The 22,947-nt window shown below is 44.7% G+C and overlaps 1 protein-coding gene across 1 annotated transcript in view; it reads right to left on the reverse strand.

Annotated features, from left to right (window-relative positions):
• The window catches only part of CHST13 (carbohydrate sulfotransferase 13), a 50,843-nt gene extending 42,800 nt beyond the window's left edge, over positions 1-8,043 (reverse strand). The window contains exon 1 of the mRNA XM_035106483.2: positions 7,584-8,043. Within this exon, the coding sequence (XP_034962374.2) occupies positions 7,584-7,677 (94 nt within the window). The 5' untranslated portion in view covers positions 7,678-8,043. The remainder of the gene's footprint in view (positions 1-7,583) is intronic.
• Between the last annotated feature and the right edge of the window lie 14,904 nt (positions 8,044-22,947).

Below are 22,947 nucleotides of genomic sequence, written 5' to 3' on the forward strand. Positions count from 1 at the left end.
CACTTTTTAATCTTATCCATTTTGTATCAGAATAGAAAGGCAACAGTGTAAACTGCCCCCAATCACTCAATGGCACTTCACTGATGCTTTCAGCCTCTGTAGTGATACTGCAGGAGAGCCAGCCACATCCACCCTTCAGAAGGGTGAAACTGTGCAAACGGTGTGGAAAAACTGCTGTAGACATAATTAACTGATAAAGAAAGGGAGAAAGCCCTGCCTCTCAGTTCAGTTTTCATGTTTGGCATTTTAAAACAGACACAGCTGGGATTGAGCTCAGAGAGAGAGGAGACTCAAGCGCATTGTTTCCTCAGAGCATCTCACACCAGAAGGGCTTCCCTACCTCTTGGGTGTGACCCTCACTTGCCTTAGTTGTTGCCCCACTGCAAAATAACAAAAGCCAAGACTGCAGAATTTCATTAGCAGACTCACTCCATAGGATTGTGCACTCTTCAGATCAAAGAGTCAGGTTGCTAGTCAGGAGATTCTGGGCTTAAAGCCATCTGCATCAAGGCAGGGCAGAGCCCTGAACAGATCAGTGGGTGGAGCAGTTTCCTGCAATGCTCCCAGAAAAGCTGGGTCTGTCCAGGGCACAGAAATTGCTACTTAGCTTCTTCTCTACACATTAATAGCCCTGGCTGATGGTTAATGGTTTGTCTACAACTTTGGAATTGGTGTTTCATTTATTAACTGATCAAAGGGATGCGGGTGGCCTAAACCACTGAGTCTCTTGAGCTTGCTGATCAGAAGGTCGGCAGTTTGAATCCCTGCGACAGGGTGAGCTCCCGTTGCTCGGTCCCAGCTCCTGCACACCCAAAAAAGTACAAGTAGATAAATAGGTACCGCTCCAGGGGGGAAACAGTGTTTCCGTGCGCTGCTCTGGTTTCAGTGTTCCGTTGCGCCAGAAGCAGCTTAGTCATGCTGGCCACATGACCTGGAAAAACTGTCTGTGGACAAACGCTGGCTCCCTCGGCCTGTAAAGCAAGTTGAGCACCGCAACCCCAGAGTCGTCTGCAACTGGACTTAACTGTCAGGGGTCCTTTACCTTTTTCTTTTTCTTTTACCTTTTATTAACTGATCCAGGGAATGGAGCAACTCCCCCATGAGAAAAGGTTACAGCATTTGGGGCATTTTAATTTAGAGGAGCCCCTTCACGGATCACTAACACAACCACAACAACAACAACAACAACAACAACAAATTTAGAGGAGAGGCAAGTAAGATGTGACATGATAGAAGCAGAAAAAGTGTATGCATGGCGTTGGGAAAATGGATACAGAATAGTTTTTCTCACTCTCTCATGACACTAGGACTGGAGGGGGACATCTAATGAAGCTGAGCATCAGTAGATTCAGGACAGACAAAGTAAAGTACTTCTTCACACTGTTAAATTACGAAATTTGCTTCGACAAGAGATAATGGCAGCCACCAACAGGCATGGCCTTAAAAGGGGCTTAGACAAATTCATGAAGGTAGAGGCTACCAATGGCTGCTAGCCATGATAGCTACGGTATGTTCTACCTTCACTGCCACAAGCAGTGTGCTTTTGAATACCAGCTGCTACCGTGGAAACAGCAGGAAGGGAGAGTGCATCTGGTGGGCCACTATGAAGGCAGGATGCTGGCCTGGATGGGTTACTGGTCTGATCCAGTAGGCTCTTTACCTTTTATTAACTGATCCAGGGAATGGAGCAACTCCCCCATGAGAAAAGGTTACAGCATTTGGGGCATTTTAATTTAGAGGAGCCCCTTCACGGATCACTAACACAACAACAACAACAACAACAACAACAACAACAACAACAACAACAAATTTAGAGGAGAGGCAAGTAAGATGTGACATGATAGAAGCAGAAAAAGTGTATGCATGGCGTTGGGAAAATGGATACAGAATAGTTTTTCTCACTCTCTCATGACACTAGGACTGGAGGGGGACATCTAATGAAGCTGAGCATCAGTAGATTCAGGACAGACAAAGTAAAGTACTTCTTCACACTGTTAAATTACGAAATTTGCTTCCACAAGAGATAATGGCAACCACCAACATGCATGGCCTTAAAGGGGGCTTAGACAAATTCATGAAGGTAGAGGCTACCAATGGCTGCTAGCCATGATAGCTACGGTATGTTCTACCTTCACTGCCACAAGCAGTGCGCTTTTGAATACCAGCTGCTACCGTGGAAACAGCAGGAAGGGAGAGTGCATCTGGTGGGCCACTATGAAGGCAGGATGCTGACCTGGATGGGTTACTGGTCTGATCCAGTAGGCTCTTCTTAGGTTCTTAATATACAATAATATACAGTAAATGTCACCCACCCACTCGCCTTACTCAGTGGACAATTCTATGCTGCACACAGCTGAGTGAGGTTTTTTTAAGCTTGTAAATAATAGTTACTGGCCTACTAAAAACTTTGGTGGCCTGCCTGCCCACCCCCAGAAATAGCAATGCCCCATGAATTATGTTCACGCTTAACAGAAAACTCTACATTCAACTCTTCTGTCCAAATCAGGTTTACCCAAATAAACTTAACAATATTTTTTAAAAAGAAATTAATACAACTTTAAAAGGAAGCGAAAGCAAGAAGCTTGACAGGAAACGTGTGACAGGTTCACTTTGTTCTTTAAAATTCCCCCCCCCTTTGTGGTATTAAAGAAACCAAAAGCAACAAGAATTTCCTCAGCTCGAAAGTAAGTCACTTCTGCTATCTGAAATGACAAAGAGCCGTGTCGTTTTAAAAACTAGTTGAAATAAAAGCACCCAATTGTTTTTTCCCCCCAGGTGAAGACTTCCTCAAATTTTAACTGAAAATATGTCAAGTGGCAAACCACCGACTTTCAAAATGTGTGGACATTTCAGATAACTAGTTAGGTACTGTCTGGGTGTTTGCTCAGGAAAACCAGAGGAGTGTAGAGAATGGAAATATAGGCTACTGCAGGGATGTGGACACTTTTTCAGTCCGAGGCTGGCCCCACACAGCAACAGCAGCAGCAGCAGCAGCAGCAGCAGCAACAACAACAACAACAACATGGATCAGGGAAAGCAAGGTCAGAGGCAAGAGAACATATAAAGGAGGAAAGCTTAGAGCAGGCACCCCCAAACTTTGGCCCTCCAGATGTTTTGGACTACAATTCCCATCATCCCTGACCACTGGTCCTGCTAGCTAGGGATCATTGGAGTTGTAGGCCAAAACATCTGGAGGGCCGCAGTTTGGGGATGCCTGGCTTAGAGGGACTCCAGAGTCTGCCTCTCCAGAAATGCTGTAAGGCTCAGTTTCAGGCACAAACATGAAAATCAGGAGCAGGTGAAGCAGGCACAAGACAAGCCTACAGTCCAACACCAGCAGAAGATCAGCCTAGCTGACAAGGTGTCTCTTGGCATCTTATACAGATCACCTGGCCTACACTGCCACACCCAGACTGTCAGGATCCAAAGTTCCTCCAGTGTTGTCACATCCCTGCAGCCTGGTTTTGGAGCAAGCAAGGGCCTTGGTGGCACTAATATAACACAGCTGATCTACACCTGTGTCTGGGATCGGGACACGTCTTCTGTCCTCCAAAAGAAAAGACTCAGAAGCAAACATGAACCAACCTAGTCATTCATCCATTATGGCTGGGTGATATCTGGTTTTCAACATCGTGATATACCGATATATCATGATGTCTCAAATAAGGATGGCGCTATGTAGCAGCTTCACGGCTGGCTTCGCAGTTTTTCCTGCATCATGAATTTTGCCAGCCCCTGCTCTTGCGATTCACTGCCCCCTGCATGAGATAGGGGAGAGCTGAGCCGGCAGAGTTAACAGGGGCTGCAGCAATCAAGAGAAGCATTGGCTGGCTTCACAGTTTCCCCCCACATTGTGATTTTTGCATAGCATACAAGCACACACATCATGATTCACTATATATTGCCCCAATTACAAAACCGATATCCCAATATGGACTTCAAACCAGTTTTGGATGATATATCGATATACTGCTCAGCCCTACTATTCATTCCCCTTCCTCCACATACTCTGCACATCAACTGCACCATTTTATTTTATCACAGTAGCTTTCCTTTCCCTCAAATGGGTACTTCTCTGTTTATCTTTAAACCTAGTGGGAAGTGGGAACATTTAGGTCAACTTAATGTTGGCTGAGAGTGCCATGCAGGACCCTGGCATACTGTTGAATCATAAGCATTACACAAGCACGTTTCTCTGAAAATAATAAGCAACATACTTTCTAGTAAAGGTGCAGGAAACATGCAAGAAAATTATAACTCTTCTTGGCTTCGCATTGTTTGGCTGTTCAACTGAAAACATTAATTTGGAGATTAATCTATCAGTTCACTGCCCACAGAATTTGACTCAGTTTTTAATTCAAGTGGGCCCTCTGTCAGAGTTTATTCGCTGCTGACAGCCTCATCATCCGTCATCTGAATTCTTGGGCCGTGACTTTCCAGAAAAGAAAAGATCTATGCTTTCATTACACAAGAGAAATTGCTGCCTTCATAAAACAGCCAGAGAACATCTTGAGATAGCTCATTAAATATAGCAGGAGTCAAAGAAGTTAAACCCTAATTCACTGAAACGCCTGCTTCTAGTCATATAGCCTTTAGCCCTCCTTAAAAAAATAAAAAAATAGGGCTGCAATCTTATACTGTACACACTTACCGGGGAACAAGCACCATTGAACTCAATGGGACTTTCCCCTAAGTGCACACACAGAAGATGTGCTGTGCTTAAGCCCCATTGAGATCAATGTAACAGACAGTAGTAAGTGCTTCTGAACGTGTGCTTAAAGTTACCTGGACTGCACCCATCTGAAGGATGACTTTTGTCCCAGGCCTCAGGGTGTGAATTTACACTGGTTCCAAATTGTTCTGCTGAAGTCAGGTGCAGCTAAGGTCAAACATGTGTGAAATACATTTCTGTGCGCAGACTCCCAGCTCCAGAAGTGTGCTGTGTGCATGTTCCTGAAGGGGTAAAACCTCATCCAATAGGATGAATTGCAGTATGGCCAATGAGCTATTGTGAGATGGAGAAGATTCCTTCTCAGTGGGAAAAGGAATGGGGACCACTCTCCACATTGAACGGACTTCCCATGCATTTTCTCTCCCTATAGCCCTGCTGGAAGCTTCAGGATTCAATCCATCCACACTGCCCAAAGAGGCGGCTGATGCTATGGCTAATAATCTGCTTGGGGCTGCTAGATATAGCATTATCAGGTCACTATAAAAACGTGTTTTAGCCCACTGATGTATATATGCACAGAGAGCTCAGAAACTACCTCTGTTTTAGAACCATTCAACTTGAATGCATATGTGCGCTTTCTCACTTGCACTGTTTTGTCACTGTGTGCTGCTCCCCACCACTGAGAAGTAGTTCACTAATAAAGGGAAGCTAGTTGGCGAAAATAGTTATACAGTACATACCACTCTTTGTGAGGAGGAGCAACACACTGCTAGGATAGAAGCTCAAAAGCAGCAGGCACAAAGCCACTCTGATATCCTTTACCTGCTACCTGTGAGTAAGCACCACTGAATTCTGCGGGATACCTGAGGAAACACACAGTCAGTTCCATCTCCACTACAGATGCCCTGCATCACACTGGTACCCACGCCAAGACCAGCTTTAAAACGCAGTTTTGTTTGCATTAAGCATAGTCTGTGTTTCACAACCCACTGCAAAAATGTGCATTGATGGAGAACATGATCTTAGCTAGAAAATATGTAATATCTCAGAGTGAGTTGCCCTAGGCTGTTTCTTTGATTCGACTTAAGAAGGATTTTCCAGCAAGTTGGTATTTGCTTACTAAAGTATTTTACGTACCTGGCGTTAAGATGCACCCTTGCTGTGGTTCAGAAAACTCAGCACATAAAAGCTGACTGATTTTATCCACAAACAGAAGGCACGGCTAATCTCACAAATCTAGAGTTGCTTCATATTCATCTTTTTTCAGTGAAATCTGGACTTAGGACTCTGATCCCCCAAGGCTGTGATCCGCATAAATTTACTTGGAAGTACGTTCCAGCAAAAAACATTGCGACTTGCTTAAAGAAATATGTTGAAAATGATATGGAAGACCCACTTAAGTTAGGAGGAGTCGGCACATTTGCATTCCTCTGTGACCCTCTGTTTATCCAGGGAAGTTAAGTAGGACCTAGAATGAAGACTTTCCCCACAGCAACCTCTACTCTCTCAAACTCACTGCCCAGGAAGGCCTACCTAGAAACCACTTGAGGAAAGGCTGTGGCTCAGTGGTAGAGCATTTGCCTTGTAAGTAGAAGGTCACAGGTTCAATCCTCAGCATCTCCAGGCAGGGCTCTGGGAAATTCCTGTCTGTAAACCCTTGAGAGCTGCTGCCAGTCGGTGTAGACAATACTGAACTAGTTACAGGTAGGTAGCCGTGTTGGTCTGACGTAGTCGAAACAAAATTAAAAAAATCCTTCCAGCAGCACCTTAGAGACCAACTAAGTTTGTCATTGGTATGAGCTTTCGTTTGCATGCACGAAATCTATCTGAAGAAATGTATCTGAAGAAGTGTGCATGCACATGAAAGCTCATACCAGTGACAAACTTAGTTGGTCTCTAAGGTGCTGCTGGAAGGAATACTGAACTATATAGACCAATTGGTTGACTCAGTGTAAGGAAGCTTCTTTTCTATCTTCACACCATAAAAAGGCCTTCTCTGGGTATTGACTTCATGTTCTTCATTGACTCGGGTTGAAAATGAATCCCACACTTAAGTATTTTCCACTGAAATCAATGGGCTTAAATGTATCTAACTTACTGAAAATGTTTGGGGCATTGTTCAGCTACTCTATTTTTCAAAGCTACTGTGTAAATCCAATCCTATGTTTTCTCACTGAGTTCAATGGGACTTAACACACAAGTAGGCATGCAAGACTGAATTGCACCATTTTTATTGCCCTGCTGCTGTTTTAAACCCACCTTTAAGAGTATCATTTTAAAAACAAACCAGCAGCTGACTGATAGACTCATTAATAAAAAAAACAACTGACATTACAGCCAGTCATCTCCACACTTTTTAATGGGCAGCTTGCTTCTCTCATACAACTATAGGACAACAGTTTCCAGAAAGGAAGCTGTGTTCGGAGGCAATCCTACATTTAACCTAAATAAAGCCCTTAAAATGTTAATTGTTTATCATGGCCTTTGGAAGCTAATTAATATTAAATTATAACTTGGATCTTGTTTTCACGCTAGCTGGGTTATTTTTCTTTTATTTCATGGCATGCTAGTGTGAGCACCTTGGATGGAAATGGATTTTAAATGTTAATGATTTCATTCCGGAGATAGGTTTCCTTCTGTCAACCGCTTGGAGAAGCGGTCTAGAAAGTGGTCTCAAAAGTTAAACAAAATAAACACTGCCTCTTCACTACGACTTACTTCCGGGTAGACCCCGTTAGAAAGAGTCACCTTAAAAGATGAGCAGCTACCGAAGTTTGCTGGGAAGTCCAAACACCCAGCGAACCCCAAACTTGAGAGAGAGAGTGAGAGAGAAGGAAAGGCGCCTTGACACGGCGACGCGAGAAGGGGCAGCGTCGAGGACCTTTGCCTGCGGGGTGAATGTTTAACTCACCTGGGTTGGAGCTGCTCTGGAAGTAGAAGACGACGAGGAGCAGAGAGCCCAGGCAAGTGGCCAGGACCATCCGCTGTCCCCTGCTCTGCCTCATCCTCGCGCCTAGAGGGCATCCCCCGGGGCCGCGGCGGCGAGGGAGTCGCGCGGAGTCGCCAGAGAGTCACGGCGGCTCCTCATGGCCCGGGCTTCGCGCAGCTGCTGCTGGCGGCGTCGCTGCGGGCGCCTCCCGACGCCGAGCTCCTCCGGCCGCCGGCTCTGCCTCTCCGGCGCGAAGCGAGAGCAGCACAGCGCAGTCCCTCAGGGCAAAGGGAAACCTTGGCGCGGGGCAGGGCCGGACTAAGGCGGCGCGGTGGCGCGCGGGGGGGGGGGAGAGGGCGTCGAAGGGAGGCGCGCCGCCCTCCCACACCTTTCCTTTCCCTCCCGGCCCGGCCACTGACGCTTCTCGCCGAGGGGATCAGGCGGAGTAAAGCGAGCGGAAGCTCGTTGCGCGGCTCGTTCGGGACGTGCGGAAGGCGGCTCCCCCTCCCTTTCCTGCCCCGTGGATGCGTCCGGCTGAAAGAGAAGTCGCTAGGCGCGCGCCAAGCTGCAGCTTACCTGTGTCAGGTCCCGCCTGAGTTGGGGGCGAGTTTCTTCTATGCTCATAAAGAAAGGCGGGGCCGCCTCTGAGCATGTGAAGAGTTCTTCTTGGCGCGATTTAGTAGGCACAGTCGTCGGTCCCTACGCGTCGAGGTTTAGCCTTCAGGGCAAGGATAAGAAGAGTAGGACCTGGGGTGGATTAGGGGAGGGTGTGGGGGAACGTTCGGCCCTCCGGATGTTGCTGAACTACGGACTCCCATCAGCCCCAGGCAGCGCAGACCGTGGCCATGGAAGATGGGAGTTGTAGTTAAGCAGCACCTCGTGGGCCAAAGGTTCCCAGCACTTTGTCTTGCTCGGTAGAGCTGCACGCCATGTGAAAGGTTCCAGGTTGGATCCCTGGTGTCTCCTGGTAGTACTGGGAAACATTCGAGCCTGAAATCCTGGAGACCCATAGACAATGGTGAAGTAGATGGGTCTTTGGTCCAACGTGGTATAAAGTTGCTCCTTGGTGGATCGGTCTTCAGATTATGCTTAAGGACATCTGGTGGAGATGCTCTATCTGGACTTCCCACAGGGAATTGATCTAGAACAGTTCCTCAGGAGGTGGTGGACTTTCTTGGAGGTTTAAGCAGAGCTTGGATGGCTATCTGTCATGGATGCTTTAGCTGAGATTCCTGCATTACAGGGAGTTGGACTAGATCAGGCATGTCCAAAGTCTGTTTCGGGGGCCTAATCTGGCCCACAGGTCAGTTTAATCCGGCCCCTGTGGCAGTTTATTTCCCGGGGTAAAATCCTATAAAACCCTCAGCAACTTGAACCCTAAAAGAAACTCAACAACTTCAATCCTAAAAAAAAAGGTTAACAACTTGGGTCGGCCCTTTGGTTATCCCTTATGGCCCTTCACTTCATCAAATCTGGCCCTCTTTGAAAAAAGTTTGGACACCACTGGACTAGATGAACCTCAGGCTCCCCTCCAACTCTGCAATTCTGTGATTCTACCTCCAAATCTATGGCTTTTGAAAGTGCAGTCAAACCTCGGTTTTCGAACGTCTCAGCTGCCAAATGTTTTGGAAGCCGAACGCCAAAAACCCAGAAGTGAATGCTTCCGTTTTCGAACACGCCTTGGAAGTCAAAAACCAAGGTTCCACTGTACTGCTATTCACTATCCAGTGAGATGGGGAACCTGTGACCCTTCAGACATTGCTGGACTATAACTCCCACCCTCCATGACCCTGGTCTGTGTTGCTTGGGGCTGATGGGAGTTGGAGTTCAAGAACCCCTGGAGGGCCACAGGTCTCCAGGTCAGACACATGGTCTGCAGAGCAACAACTTGCTGGGAAGTGGAATCCGACTAGTCTCAAAGCCCTTTGCCCTTGGTCAAATACTTGGTCAAACCTTTAGTCCCTTAGTCTCTAACCCTTTGCCATTGCTTCATCTGAGAGGTGATTCCTGCTTAATTCTATAGGCCTGTTTTCAGACTTGGCATTGCAACTCCTCCAGACGATATGGCAAGCCTTTGACTAAACCATCTATGCAGGGTTTCCCATATTTGGGTCTCCAGCTGTTTTGGGACTACAACTCCCACCATCCCTAGCTAGCGGGACCAGTGGTCAGGGATGATGGGGATTTTAGGCCCCAAACAGCTGGATATCCAAGTTTGGGAAACACTGATCTATGGCATTTTAAACTCTGAGGGTATGGTGTGTATTTTTGTTTTTTTTTTATTTTGTAAACCGCCCTGTGATCTTCAGATGAAGGGTAGTATAGAAATTTAATAAATAACAATAATAACCTTGTTACTGAGCATTTTCTCTGATTTGCTTGTTATATGACAATTAAATTCATCCTGGTCTCATCTTGTTTTGCTTGTGTGGTGTTTACACATTGATCATTCATTCATCTACCCCACTTTTCACCACGTTATTTATTGGCAGGCAGATCACTATGGTGACCAACTTACCTCCACCTGTAGGGTAGAAGAGGAAATTCACGCTGCTTAGGTGCACAAAGACTTTAATATATTTTTGGAGGGAAATGTTTTGCTTTGCGCTTCCCAATCCTTTGCTCAGTAGCACCTTAGAGACCAACTAAGTTTGTTCTGGGTATAAGGTTTTTCAGTATCTGAAGAAGTGTGCATGCACATGAAAGCTTGCCGTATACCCAGAACAAACTTAGTTGGTCTCTAAGGTGCTACTGGACAATTTTTTAATAATTATTATTATTTATTTCGACTGTGTCAGACCATCACAGCTACCTACCTGAATCTACAATCCTTTGCTGTTTACCCAGATGTAACTCCTACTGAGTCTAATGGGACTTTCTTACATGTAAGTGTGCACTGAAGCCTTAGGGTTGCTGCTGTTCCTTTGAGGCTGTATCTAAGTCATACTCCCAAGTAGACTCACTGACAGAATGGGCTTGTTCATCATGACGACAAACTTAAACCCACTGATTTCAAAAGTGCTTGCTATGAATATGACTTCATTCCTGTGAATATGGCACTGCCTGCCTATGTGCTCTCGCTTCTGTGTTCCTACCCACAGTCTCTTTATTATCATGAGGAGAAAAGAGATTTTAACAGAGCCATAAGTCTCCAGTGTGTTTTCTCCTCTGAAAAAAAGTCTGCCCCAATTTTTCCACCGCTTGTGGAAGAGAGTGGGTGAAGCAATATCCTTTCTGATATCCTTGGCCAGGTCTAAAGTATCTATGGCATTGTATGGGGAGAGAGGAATTCTGCAAGAGCAAAAACAATGATTCAGCTGGCTGTTTGTGATGAGAAAAATCAAAGCAGGTTATGTAAACCTGACAGAAGAACCAGACTGTTTGCCTTCAATCTTTGTCCTATGGCCTTGGTAGCCTCAGGAAAGTTGCTCCCCCCCCCCAAACATTTCTAAAAGAAATGAACGTGATTTCCTCTCAATAATGCTGCAAACACAGATCTCTCTATTTTTGGGTAAAGGTGGCTTTCGTGGGGTCTGTGTGCAAGGGCTTCATCGGTATTATATTTATTACATTTGATTTACACCCCACTTTTCTTTCAATGACCTCAGTAGATTGCATAGTATTTGTTTAATCACTTGTGTTCACTTGCGGATTTGAATATTCATACCCTGATTCCCCAGGGACCCAGGTGGCGCTGTGGGTTAAACCACTGAGCCTAGGGCTTGCTGATCAGAAGGTCGGCGGTTCGAATCCCTGCAACGGGGTGAGCTCCCGTTGCTCGGTCCCAGCTGCTGCCAACCTAGCAGTTCGAAAGCATGTCAAAGTGCAAGTAGCTAAATAGGGACCGCTCCGGCGGGAAGGTAAACGGCGTTTCCGTGCGCTGCTCTGGTTCGCCAAAAGCAGCTTTGTCATGCTGGCCACATGACCCGGAAGCTGTCTGTGGACAAACGCCGGCTCCCTCGGCCTATAGAGCGAGATGAGCGCCGCAACCCCAGAGTCAGACACGACTGGACCTGATGGTCAGGGGCCCCTTTACCTTTACCCTGATTCCCCACCTTTCCCAGCCGAAAGGATGTACACAAGGCCTGATGTCATTAAAACTGAATGCACTTTTAAAGAAAAAATAGATAATTTTTTAAAAAGCAACCTATCAAAACACACAAGCAGATGATAAAAACTTTTTTTTACTTGCAGTAAAAAGAACAACCAACAAACATGAACATAGTCAGGATTTATGTTGGGGGGGCAGGCTTCATGGGGAGGCAGAACCTCAGTTAAGTATTTTTATTGATTTACTTGATCTAGGGGGGCTACGTCCATGACAAGAAAACAGCAGAAAGAAACCAGTACAACAGACAGGAAAGGTGCTACCTTCTTATTCAAAGAACCTCATTTCTTCCTGTAGCATTAAAAAATGAGCAGAGAGTGGGTAGAATTGCATTTTCCCCAGGAGGAAGTTCCAAAGTTTTGTGCCCACTGTTAAAAATGCCCTGCGTGGCACTACTGCCTCGCTCCCCAGGGCTGCTTCTCTGAAGATCTTAAAGCATGGAGTAACTCCTGTCACAGAAAGCATAATGTTATATATTTGTCCAATATATAATTTCCTTTCATCCTCATTGCCATCCGGTGAAGTAGGCTAAATGATGACTTCTGAAGACTCTCAAATGAGCCTTATTATCTGTATTAGAATCTGAAGCGAGCTCTTTTCAGTCCATCAAGAGCAGGTGCAGCATTCCTTAAAAAATCTGCATTGCACAAGAGACCGATTGCTCTCCCTGCTCAGATCCTGTTTACAGTGGCTGAGTCTTTCCAACACTGAACACGCACCTCTTAAACATAACCGCAGTTCATTAGATGCCGGGGACAGAACCCACCCTTCCATCCATTGTGAACAGAGGAGAGCTGGAAAGAGCTGCTATCTGTGATCAGATGTTGCCATGGCTGATTTAGGTGCTTTATTTGCATGATGGGGGGAGGGCTTGCCCAGACCATGTTGTGGCCCTGTCTTTTTTTCCCCTGTTGCCATTTTGTACTATGCTATACTTCAACAGCAGTGTAGCACTTGCTTGAAATTCAACATGTTCTTACATGGCACCTGGCACACTGCTAATTAAGAAGGTCCATCAGTAGCTTCCTCTAAAAAGATACAGTGGAACCTCGGTTTATGAACACCTCGGTTTACGAATTTTCGGTTTATGAACGCCGCGGACCCATCTGGAACGGATTAATTCACTTTCCATTACTTTCAATGGGAAAGTTCGCTTCAGTTTATGAACAGACTTCCGGAACCAATTACACCCATGCTTTGGGTTAAGTACGCTTCAGTTTAAGTACTCCGTGGACCGTCTGGAACAGATTAATCCACTTTCCATTACTTTCAATGGGAAAGTTCGCTTCAGTTTATGAACGCTTCAGTTTATGAACAGACTTCCGGAACCAATTACACCCATGCTTCGGGTTAAGTATGCTTCAGGTTGAGTACTCCGCGGACCCGTCTGGAACGGATTAATCCACTTTCCATTACTTTCAATGGGAAAGTTCACTTCAGTTTATGAACAGACTTCCAGAACCAATTGTGTTCATAACCCGAGGTACCACTGTAAAGGTAAAGCATCCCTGACAGTTAAGTCCAGTTGCAGATGACGCTCATCTCGCTTTATAGGCCGAGGGAGCCGGCGTTTGTCCGCAGACAGTTTTTCCGGGTCATGTGGCCAGCATGACTGAGCCGCTTCTGGCACAATGGAACACCAAAACCAGAGCAGTGCACGGAAATGCTGTTTACCTTCCCACCGGAGTGGTACCTATTTATTTACTTGCATTTTTTGGCATGCTTTCAAACTGCTAGGTTGGTAGGAGCTGGGACCGAGCAATGGGAGCTCACCCCGTCGCAGGGATTCAAACCACCAACCTTCTGATCGGCAAGCCCAAAAGGCTCAGTGGTTTAGACCACAGCCCCACCCACGTCGCTTTTAGCTTCCTCCAGTACTCATTCAAACAAAATATTTTGCTTTTCCTGCTCATGATCACAGTGGCCTGGTTCACACATCACAGTCAGCCAAACTATGGCTTATGCAGACCACATGAATGTGTGGACTGCTCTGAGGACCTTGCGGCCACTTTGCTTCTCCCAAGCTTAGCATGCATGGCAGAGAGATAGAGAAGAGAGAGAGAGAGAGAGAGAGAGAGAGAGAGAGAGAGAGAGAGAGAGAGAGAGAGAGCGAGAGCAGTAAGTTCCTCTCTTAGAGCCCACACATTCATGTCTCAGCAACCCAGAGGCTGGCTTACTGATGTGTGAATGCAGTCAAATACCAGACCTGTTTCAGAGGTGAGCAAGCTGGATGCATATTATTTCTCCCCTTTTTAGTGCTGCCAGAAAGAATTTTTTCCTGACAGTATTTTGATTTCACACCTACATGTCAGACCTTTTCGCCTGACTAAACAAATTGCCTTTCAAAAAATTTGCATTTTTATAAGAGTGCCATCTGCTGAAATCCAAGCAACAATGCAGTTTACAGGAATGTTGTCTGCGGTTACCCCCGGGAGAATCGTATTGATACAGTTAAAAGTTTTATTATCTGTGCAATGCCCGGTAAGTGCTTATGGGAATGAAGGAATGACACCTCATCTTTCAAAGCAATGCTTGGCATTTCAATCAGTAATTTGAACTGGATTGATTGAGCCCTATCACAATAGGCCTGGGCATAATTTCCCCCCTGCTGTTATGCAGTATTTTCAAGTGGAAAATACATGTGCTTTCACATCCAGTTCAATGGAGAGAGCAAGTCTATGTGTCTTGTGTTTACAGGAGCTTCACCTTACAATCCTCTTGGGTGTTCAAAGCTTAGAAACCTATAAAACAGGACCCCACATGTGCATTCTTGAGTCCATAAAGGGTCATGAGATGGAGACAACAGTATCTGCCATAAAAGGGATTCAGAATCAAAACAATCCCAGGTAGCCATGAGCATAAATCCCAGCAGCTTTAGGAATACAGTGGGATTTGCCATAAATGCAAGCAATATTGGTTTCTGCAGTATGTTCAGTGTTGCCAACTTTCCCCAGTTTCAGATTTTTATAGAACTACAGTATATGATTTGTTTGATACAGTGAAATAGTTCTATTTGCTATTATGGATTTTCTATTTTAAGAAAAAGATCCTAATCACATTCAAGTGAGACCTACTGAAATCATTGCTCTTGGCTGAATCACGTGGGAGTTTTTTTGTGGCAGTGTTAGTGCCTTTTAAGTATCCTTTCCTGCTTGGATAAGGGAGATTGTACATTTTTGAAAGTGGGCAGGGAGGGGAGAAACCTAAAGGCAAGCAATCTTTGAACATCTGCAGAATGCCTTTCACTTGCAAGATGAAGCACGTTCTGTTCTGTGAGAAATGAGTCTGAGGTCACAATGCTTCCGAGTACATGTATAGTGCACTTGATATCTGTAAAGTAAACAAAGATTGTCACTGAGGGCTTATCCACACATAGCTTTCCTCTGCACTTTCCAGGCACAATCCACGCTTGAAACCTCCATGTCCAAGAGTGGTTCCCCCCCCCCCGAAAACCCATTCTTTAATGCTCAGTTGAAGCAAATGGCAATCTGCAGAAAACCTGAACTGACATTTGCTCTGATTCAGCTGTAAAGAGCAGGTTTTGGGGGGGGGGGAATCTCATGGCAACCCCCCCCACACACAAGCCACTACTTGGACACGGAGCGTTAAAGCACAGACCTCTGCCTGGAGAGATCTGGGCCAGTGATGGGCAACCTTTTGAGCTTGGTGTGTCAAAATTCTCCAAAAAACCGAGCATAACTCGGGTGGTGTGTCACTTCAAGAAAAAACACCATAATTTCGCAATATTTATAGTTTAAATAACAAAAATGTATAATTGTAATATATAACTGTATTTAATAAACCAAAAACTAATTATTTAACCAAACCAAACCAAACCAAAAAACCCTTATTTATCACAAAGTGCCCAGAGTTGTTGAGCTTTTTTAGGGGGTGCAAAAGTTGCTTTGCATTTGGGGGGGTGCCCCAAAGCTACTGCACTTTTTTTGGGGGGGGAAGAGAACAGAAATAAATGACGAATAATACCTTCGCTGGAACTAACATGCAGCACTGACACAGTCTGCCAAAGCGCACAAAAGGCACAGAAAGGGTTAAAAAGTGCCAAATAAAAACAGCACAGAAAGGGTAAAAAAATGAGCCTGTTGCACCCAATCAGAAACAGCCACTGACTCAGCAAATTGAAAAACAGACCAATCGCTGAACACAATCTCTGGCTACTAGGAACAACCACCAAAAAAAAAAAAGGATCCGGTTTTAACAGCGGAGACGAGCTGTAGCATGAGGACGAGCGGGAGAACAAATGGGGGGGGGGCATAACAACAACAGCGCGACGCACGTGCCCGCAGTGAGGCCTCTGCGTGTCACGTCTGACACGCGTGTCATAGGTTCGCCATCACTGATCTGGGCAAAAGGTACTGTAAATGTGGATAAGCCCTGTGAATGGGCAGGAAACTATCTTAAAAACATACAGTACTTTATTCTAGGGGTATATGTTATAGAAGTAATGTATGCCTATAATATTGTTTTGGTTGTATATGTTTCACTTTTGGTAAATGACCAGGAGGAGGATGAAACTGGCAACCAATCACTTGCCAGCTTTAAACTTTTTTTTTGAAGGGGGAAGAAACAGTAAGTTTAGATTCAGTATGCTGATTCTAGGCCAGCGATATTGTAGAACTGTTGACACATCTGTTTAGGAATAGAAATTTAAAGCCACACGCTGTTTAGCAAAAAGCCTTCTGAAATCATGCTTCGGAAAATATCCCTGGAAAGTGTTTGACACAGGCTGGATGCTTAGGGTTATTCAATGACACGTTGGTCATTTCCAAAATAGATTTTGGGAAATCAATCATTTCTACCTCTTTTATCTTCTTTGGTAGTGCAATTACGGTAAAAATAAAAAGCAGATGCTTTATTTTTCAAAGCAAGGCTAGGGTGGGATGAAGCCAAATTACAGGCTGCAGAATTCCTCCCTGCTTGAGGTGCTCACATCTGCTTGAAACATACTTCTATTTTATAGCACAGAAACCATCTTAATAGAGCTGCTGGCAAGTGAAGGTTTTATTTGCCATTTACATTTTAAAATGTAACGCTGCAGATTTTAAAAATCAAGATGTCCACATCACAGAGAATTTAATCATGTTAAAAAGCCACTCCTGCTCAAGAATTTTTATTAGTTTCTGGATAGCATCAGACAAGTATATTGTTGCATGCTATCCCAATTCTCTGAGTGGTGTGAGATTTCCGGGGTTCCAGGTGCTTATTCAGGCTTTGGCTTCATCAGAATTAGGGACAGCAGAGAAGGTGATATCTTTAGGACATATGGTGCTCACAGCATTAAAGGCGCTCACAGCATTAATACCCCAATAAGGTCTTGATTTTCCCATAGCCGCAGCCTTGGATCCCAGCAGAAATCAGCAATGGCTCTGTCTCTTAGCTGCCCAGCATGCTTCTAGCTGCTAGCTCCCACACCTCAACTCTGGTCTTTGTCTTTCTCATTAACGGACAGTTGAGGGAAGCCACGCCCCCATCCATTTTACTTCTGGCACAGAGCCACTTCCTTTGTTACCTTAATGGCCATATTCCAGCCATTACCTCACCAGGAAATGGCCTGGCTATTCCAGCAATTGAATCCTTGTTGGATCCAAGAATTACAAGGAACACAGGTAAGCAGCCTCCGGGCTGCCCGTCCCCCACAGAAAAGCTCACAGCAATATAAAAATCCCTACGATTTCTATGAAGCCTGAGAGAGTTCAAAGTTTGTAGAAAATCAGCACCAAACTTCAGCTAAATGAAATGAAAGCATGACAAAAAAATAAATAAATTTCTACAATGGTGCTTATAACTTATTAGTATCTTACCTTAATAGCAAGAATATGTTTTTAGAGTAATGGAAATAGAGACTGAGCTGTCTTTTATTATACCAATAAACAGTGTTAGGGTACGAGTGCTGGCTATGCTTCTCCCAGATTTGCAATTGAGTAAAACAGATGTACTTTCCTCCAATTCAAACACTGCCAGTTTTGCTGAAACCCCCCAACTTTAAGCTGCCTTTGAACAAGAAAACCAGTGACTTGTATTGGAAGTTGCACACCTGCGACTTCATTTTTTTTATGGGTCACCGTAAAGTTTGAGTTTGCGGCAGTATGTACTCAGCAACTTTCTGGAGTGATCAAATAATCAAATTGCAATATTGCCGTGTCACTAGGAAGTTGCAGTCCATGGGAGGTAAAAAATCAGTACATAGTTGGATTCTAGATTTAGCAAGTGAAACCCGGGGGGGGGGGGGGAATCATCGGTGTTTATATTGTGTGAGAGATAGGAATGATCTCAGAAGAAATGTTTCCTCCAAAGCAAATTTCTGTCCTCTCAGCTCTTTGAATAGAGAAGGGACAGGCCCCATCACAGTTCAAAGGACCCAGTGTTTGAGTGTGCATCAGGCGTAGGGGAAAAAATATATACCTAAGATAGTTTAGTTTATGATACGTAGGAGTAGTTTAGTTTATAATGAAACTATCTGCTCATAATCCAGTGGACCGGGGGCATGAGCAGTGCTGGCCTTTGAGACAGTGTTTGAAACTCCCATTATTCTAGGCACATTTTGTGACAGGGAATTTCATTAGCTCGGGCAGTTTCTGAGCTCTGGGCGCAGTACTGCGCCTAAGATTTCAGATTTAAACTGCAGAGTGGAAGGAGAGGAGGACCATTTTCTGCCTCCCCATTTCCAACTACGCTCTGAAGACTGGAGAAGAGATCCTCTTAAGAATATTAGGGGGTGGGTGGGCAGGGGAAGGACTAGACCGTGTGAAAAAATGAACATAATATTTTAGTTGCAGTTCATTCATTTTCAGCTTTGTGTTCTTGTTATAAAAAAGTGTGCCTAGACATTCTGTCGTTGCGCCCATAACCTAGGTTTAAGGTGACATTTAGCTCCTAGCTTTCATATCTCTGTTTCTAAGTCACTGCTTTGAGAATGTCGATCTGAGGGTGCCCATGCTAGAGTCTTTATCTGCTGAAGGGCACCTCACACACACTTTACTTAGAAGCCATTTGGAGGACATGCATCTGAAGAGGCACATTTCCCAATTCGTCCCTCCCCTTTAGACTCCAGACTCTTCCTGCGTCCCTTTTCTCCGACTTTCAACCCGATCAGCATTTGTGTGCTGTTCTCGGTTACCAATGACCGAGAGCAGCATAAATACCAATATGCGGCTCTTTGGCCCAGCTGGCTCTCGAGACAGAGCGTGTCAGACTCACACTCCTTTACATGTTGTTGTTGTTTAGTCGTTTAGTCGTGTCCGACTCTTCGTGACCCCATGGACCAGAGCACACCAGGCACTCCTGTCTTGCACTGCCTCCCGCAGTTTGGTCAAACTCATGTTGGTAGCTTCGAGAACACTGTCCAACCATCTTGTCCTCTGTCGTCCCCTTCTCCTTGTGCCCTCCATCTTTCCCAGCATCAGGGTCTTTTCCAAGGATTCTTCTCTTCTCATGAGGTGGCCAAAGTATTGGAGCCTCAGCTTCACGATCTGTCCTTCCAGTGAGCACTCAGGGCCGATTTACATAGGCCTTCCTTTAGAATGTATTGGGGGGTTATATAACTGATATCGTGTTTCTCCGAAAATAAGCCATACCCCGAAAATAAGCCATAGTCATAGGCAGTTTAACCTTGTAGGTTAAACTGTACCATACTTAATAAAAAAAAAATAAGACATCCCCTGAAAATAAGCCACCGTGTTGTTGTTTTTTGAGGGAAAATAAATATAAGACGGTGTCTTATTTTTGGAGAAACACGGTAGGTGATGTATTTCATTGTAGGTTATTGTTAGGCTGCATGTTACATTGTTGTGACTAGCCCTTCAAACTTTTGAGATGAAGGGTGGGAGAGAAATCTCATAAATAAAAGAACTTTACTGGTGAAAGGAGTGATATATACACATATCAAAAAATGAAATGGTACTCTCTTTCAAAATATCTGACCATTTCACCCCCATCCTTCCATCCAGGTGCTTTGCCAGGCTTGATACAGGTAACATAATTTTTGGAAGGTTAGTTAGATCAAATAACCCTCCCCTTTAGGCTCCAGCCAGTGGTTTTGGTTAGGAGACTGTTAATAGAAGAAGAAAAATAAACCTATGTGGGAAATCTGTCCAACTGTAGCTCTTTAAAAATGTTTTAAATGACTTCTGTTTTGACTCAAAACGAGACACCAACCCACAGAAGAGCCATCTTCTTATTCATAACTACTACATCCCAGTCCTCTGTGATTACCAGCAGTTTCAAGGCTAGGTCAACGTAACTTGGGGCACACAGAATTAGTGATATGAGCAGACATAGTAATTCCAAGTGCCCTTTTCTCTATTTCCGTCTCCTAAACTACTGACCAAGCATGCAAACAAAGGGGGGGGGGGTAAATCTGTAGCAATGACTTCGGCACTTACTGACAAGACCACCATGCCAAATGTATTTTACACTTTGTTGGACAGTAGCATGTGACAGCGATGCAGCAGAAGTGCATGCAGTCGAGGCTACACCAGTGCAATTGACCCTGCAACTTGGTCAATTTCTCACCACACACATGCACTAGGGATGCAGCAAAGGAGTGCTGCTACCGAAGTGCATGTGTGTGGTGAGAACCCTGGCGGCAGTGAGAGGGAGAGACCTGCTGAGAAGGCGAGGGAATCATGTTTGCCAATATTTCTAAGGACACTTGCAGGCTGGAGAAGAAAAGGAAATAGGTTATAGATGGAAGAAAAGAGCCCCTAGGAGGGCTTCCCAAACTGGAGGTAAGTGGAGGGAATAATCTTGCTGGCATTCCAAGCTTTTGTAGTGGTACAGTATATCATTCCCCTGCTTTAGTCATGCAGGGAAAGTGCCCAGCATGTAGACGTCTAAGAACATTTAATGGGGAAGGCGAGGCTTTTTATTGCTCATATCTAACACCATCTGCATAATCAAGGCTTTCCGTGATGTAAACCTGCCCTCTGTATCTTGTTCTCCCATTTCCTTTAATGCAGAGAGGGGGAACTTCCAGCCCTCCAGATCTTGTTAGACTCCAGTTTCCATCAGCCCCAGTCTGCCGGGCCAAATGGTCAGGGATGGTGGAAATTGTAGTTAAACAGCTGGCAGGCCACAGGTTCCTGGTCCCTACTTTAAGGCAAGGAATGGCTCAGCACATGACTTGAGGAACCACTCGGCTTCCTTCCAGCATCTCTTCTCCAATATCCCCCTGCCTGGAATGCCCTACAACTCCCACCAGCCAAAGCCAGCACAGCCAATGGCCAGGAATGATGGGAGTTGTAGTTCAGGAACATCTAGAGGGTATCAGGCGGGGGGGGGGGTGCCACAGTCTCTTGCTCCTGGTTGCTTTGCCACTTGCCTTCACCTATGAAGACATTTTGGCTGTTTAAAGGTCTTCCCATTTAGAGTGAAATAAAAAAGAGGATTCAATACTGTCCAGGCTAGGCATCTCCAAACTTCGGCCCTCCAGATGTTTTGGACTACAATTCCCATCATCCCTGACCACTGGTCCTGTTAGCTAGGGATCATGGGAGTTGTAGTCCCAAAACATTTGGAGTGCCACAGTTTGGGGATGCCTGTTCCAGGCGAATTCAGCGCTGCCAAAGTTTTCCCTAGCAATATTGGACACTGCCCAGCTGCTTTTTTAAAAAAACACAAGGAATACATATGTGCTTTATTCAGAGCTTTAACTAAATGCCACCAGTGTCATGATAGAGGAGAGGGGTCTGTGTGTGTGTGTGTGTGTGTGTGTGTGTGTGTGTGTGTGCGCAAAGCAAATTATAACCTCTGTGCCTCAAGTTGTGCTTGAAATAGCACAGCATTTAAAGTTTGAATGTGCTGCTGTTTTGAGAACTGATGCAAGGTTTTGAAAAATGACCCGAGAAGAAAACGCAGCTCTGCAAAATAGGGGAATATAATGCTTAAGACTTAAGACCCTGATCTCTTGGGGGGCCCCCAAAAAATTAAAAGTATTTTACTATTAATATACTTCTTCTTAATTGTATTTCAGTTCAACAATTACTTTGATAAAACACATATTTTGTTATGTGAAATGGCTTTAGATAGGTACCTATTAGGTCCACAAATTACCATATAACATATATTCAACACAAGAAACAGTGACAATTTGTTGTTGAGAAAGGACAGCTGGACATATAAAGGGCCCCATTACCTTCAGTAGCTTAGGGCCTCTTCAAACCTAAATCTGGCCCTGAATCCAGCACCTCCTTTATGTGCCCCATAGATCATGCTGCACTCTCAGTGCATAGGGAGAATGCCAATAGTGAAGGGAGAATAGGGTTCAGCAGCTGGGGAAAAGATTGGCCCCTTAACCAAGTTATTACGTTCCAGCGGATAGGAAAATTCACAATAAATATAAATTGGTAGCAATTTTTTAAAAGTTATTTAAATGTTTTAAGATATGCAGCTCTCCTAAACCTAAGGCCAACTGGGAAGTTGCACTTAACATTCACTTTCCAAAAATGCAAACAGCAGATGGGAGGGGATCACATGAGATAGGGAGGGACTGCAATGGACCTCATGAAAATTGCTCATTTGAGGTTACTGTTTGCAGTGGGAAGGCATCTTACGTTGCCGCATGTTAAGTACAAAGATACATTTTCAGCCATGCCCAGTTTGGCCTTTAGAGTAAGTGATGATCCCATAAAAACTAAATGTTAGGAGGGGAAAAAATATCAAAACCATTAACATACTGTATATGTATGTGTATATATATATATATATAATTGCAAACATACTGCTGAATCCTGCTTAGAGATTCCAGGCTTAGGAAGAAATAAGAGTGTTTGTTGCTGAAGAGAAACCAAGGACAATGCTTTTCAGTGCATGCCTAAGCCATTTTAACACTTGAAGTGAGAAATAAAAACAACACAAAGTTCATTTTATTGAGGATACATAGGGGCAGAAAAGTGGTGCCCCTTCTGGACCCTGTGGCCTGAAGTAACCACTTCTTGCTACTTTAGGGTAACACCAGTCCTACCTAATGTTTCCGTGTGTGTGTGTGTGTGTGTGTGTGTGTGTGTGTGTGTGTATCTATGATATATAGCAGGAGTGGCCAACTCCCAAGAGACTGTGATCTACTCACAGAGTTAAAAACTGGCAGTGATCTACCCCCTTTTGGGGGTTCGGGTCAAAGTTGTGTGTTTTTTCAGGGAGGGGGTAAAATGTTGAGCTTTTTTTAGGGGGAGCCACAGTTGTTCAGCTTCTTTGGGGGAGCCAGTGATCTACCAGTGATCTACC

The sequence above is a fragment of the Zootoca vivipara genome, chromosome 2, assembly GCF_963506605.1.
Source record: "Zootoca vivipara chromosome 2, rZooViv1.1, whole genome shotgun sequence".
NCBI lineage: Eukaryota > Metazoa > Chordata > Lepidosauria > Squamata > Lacertidae > Zootoca > Zootoca vivipara.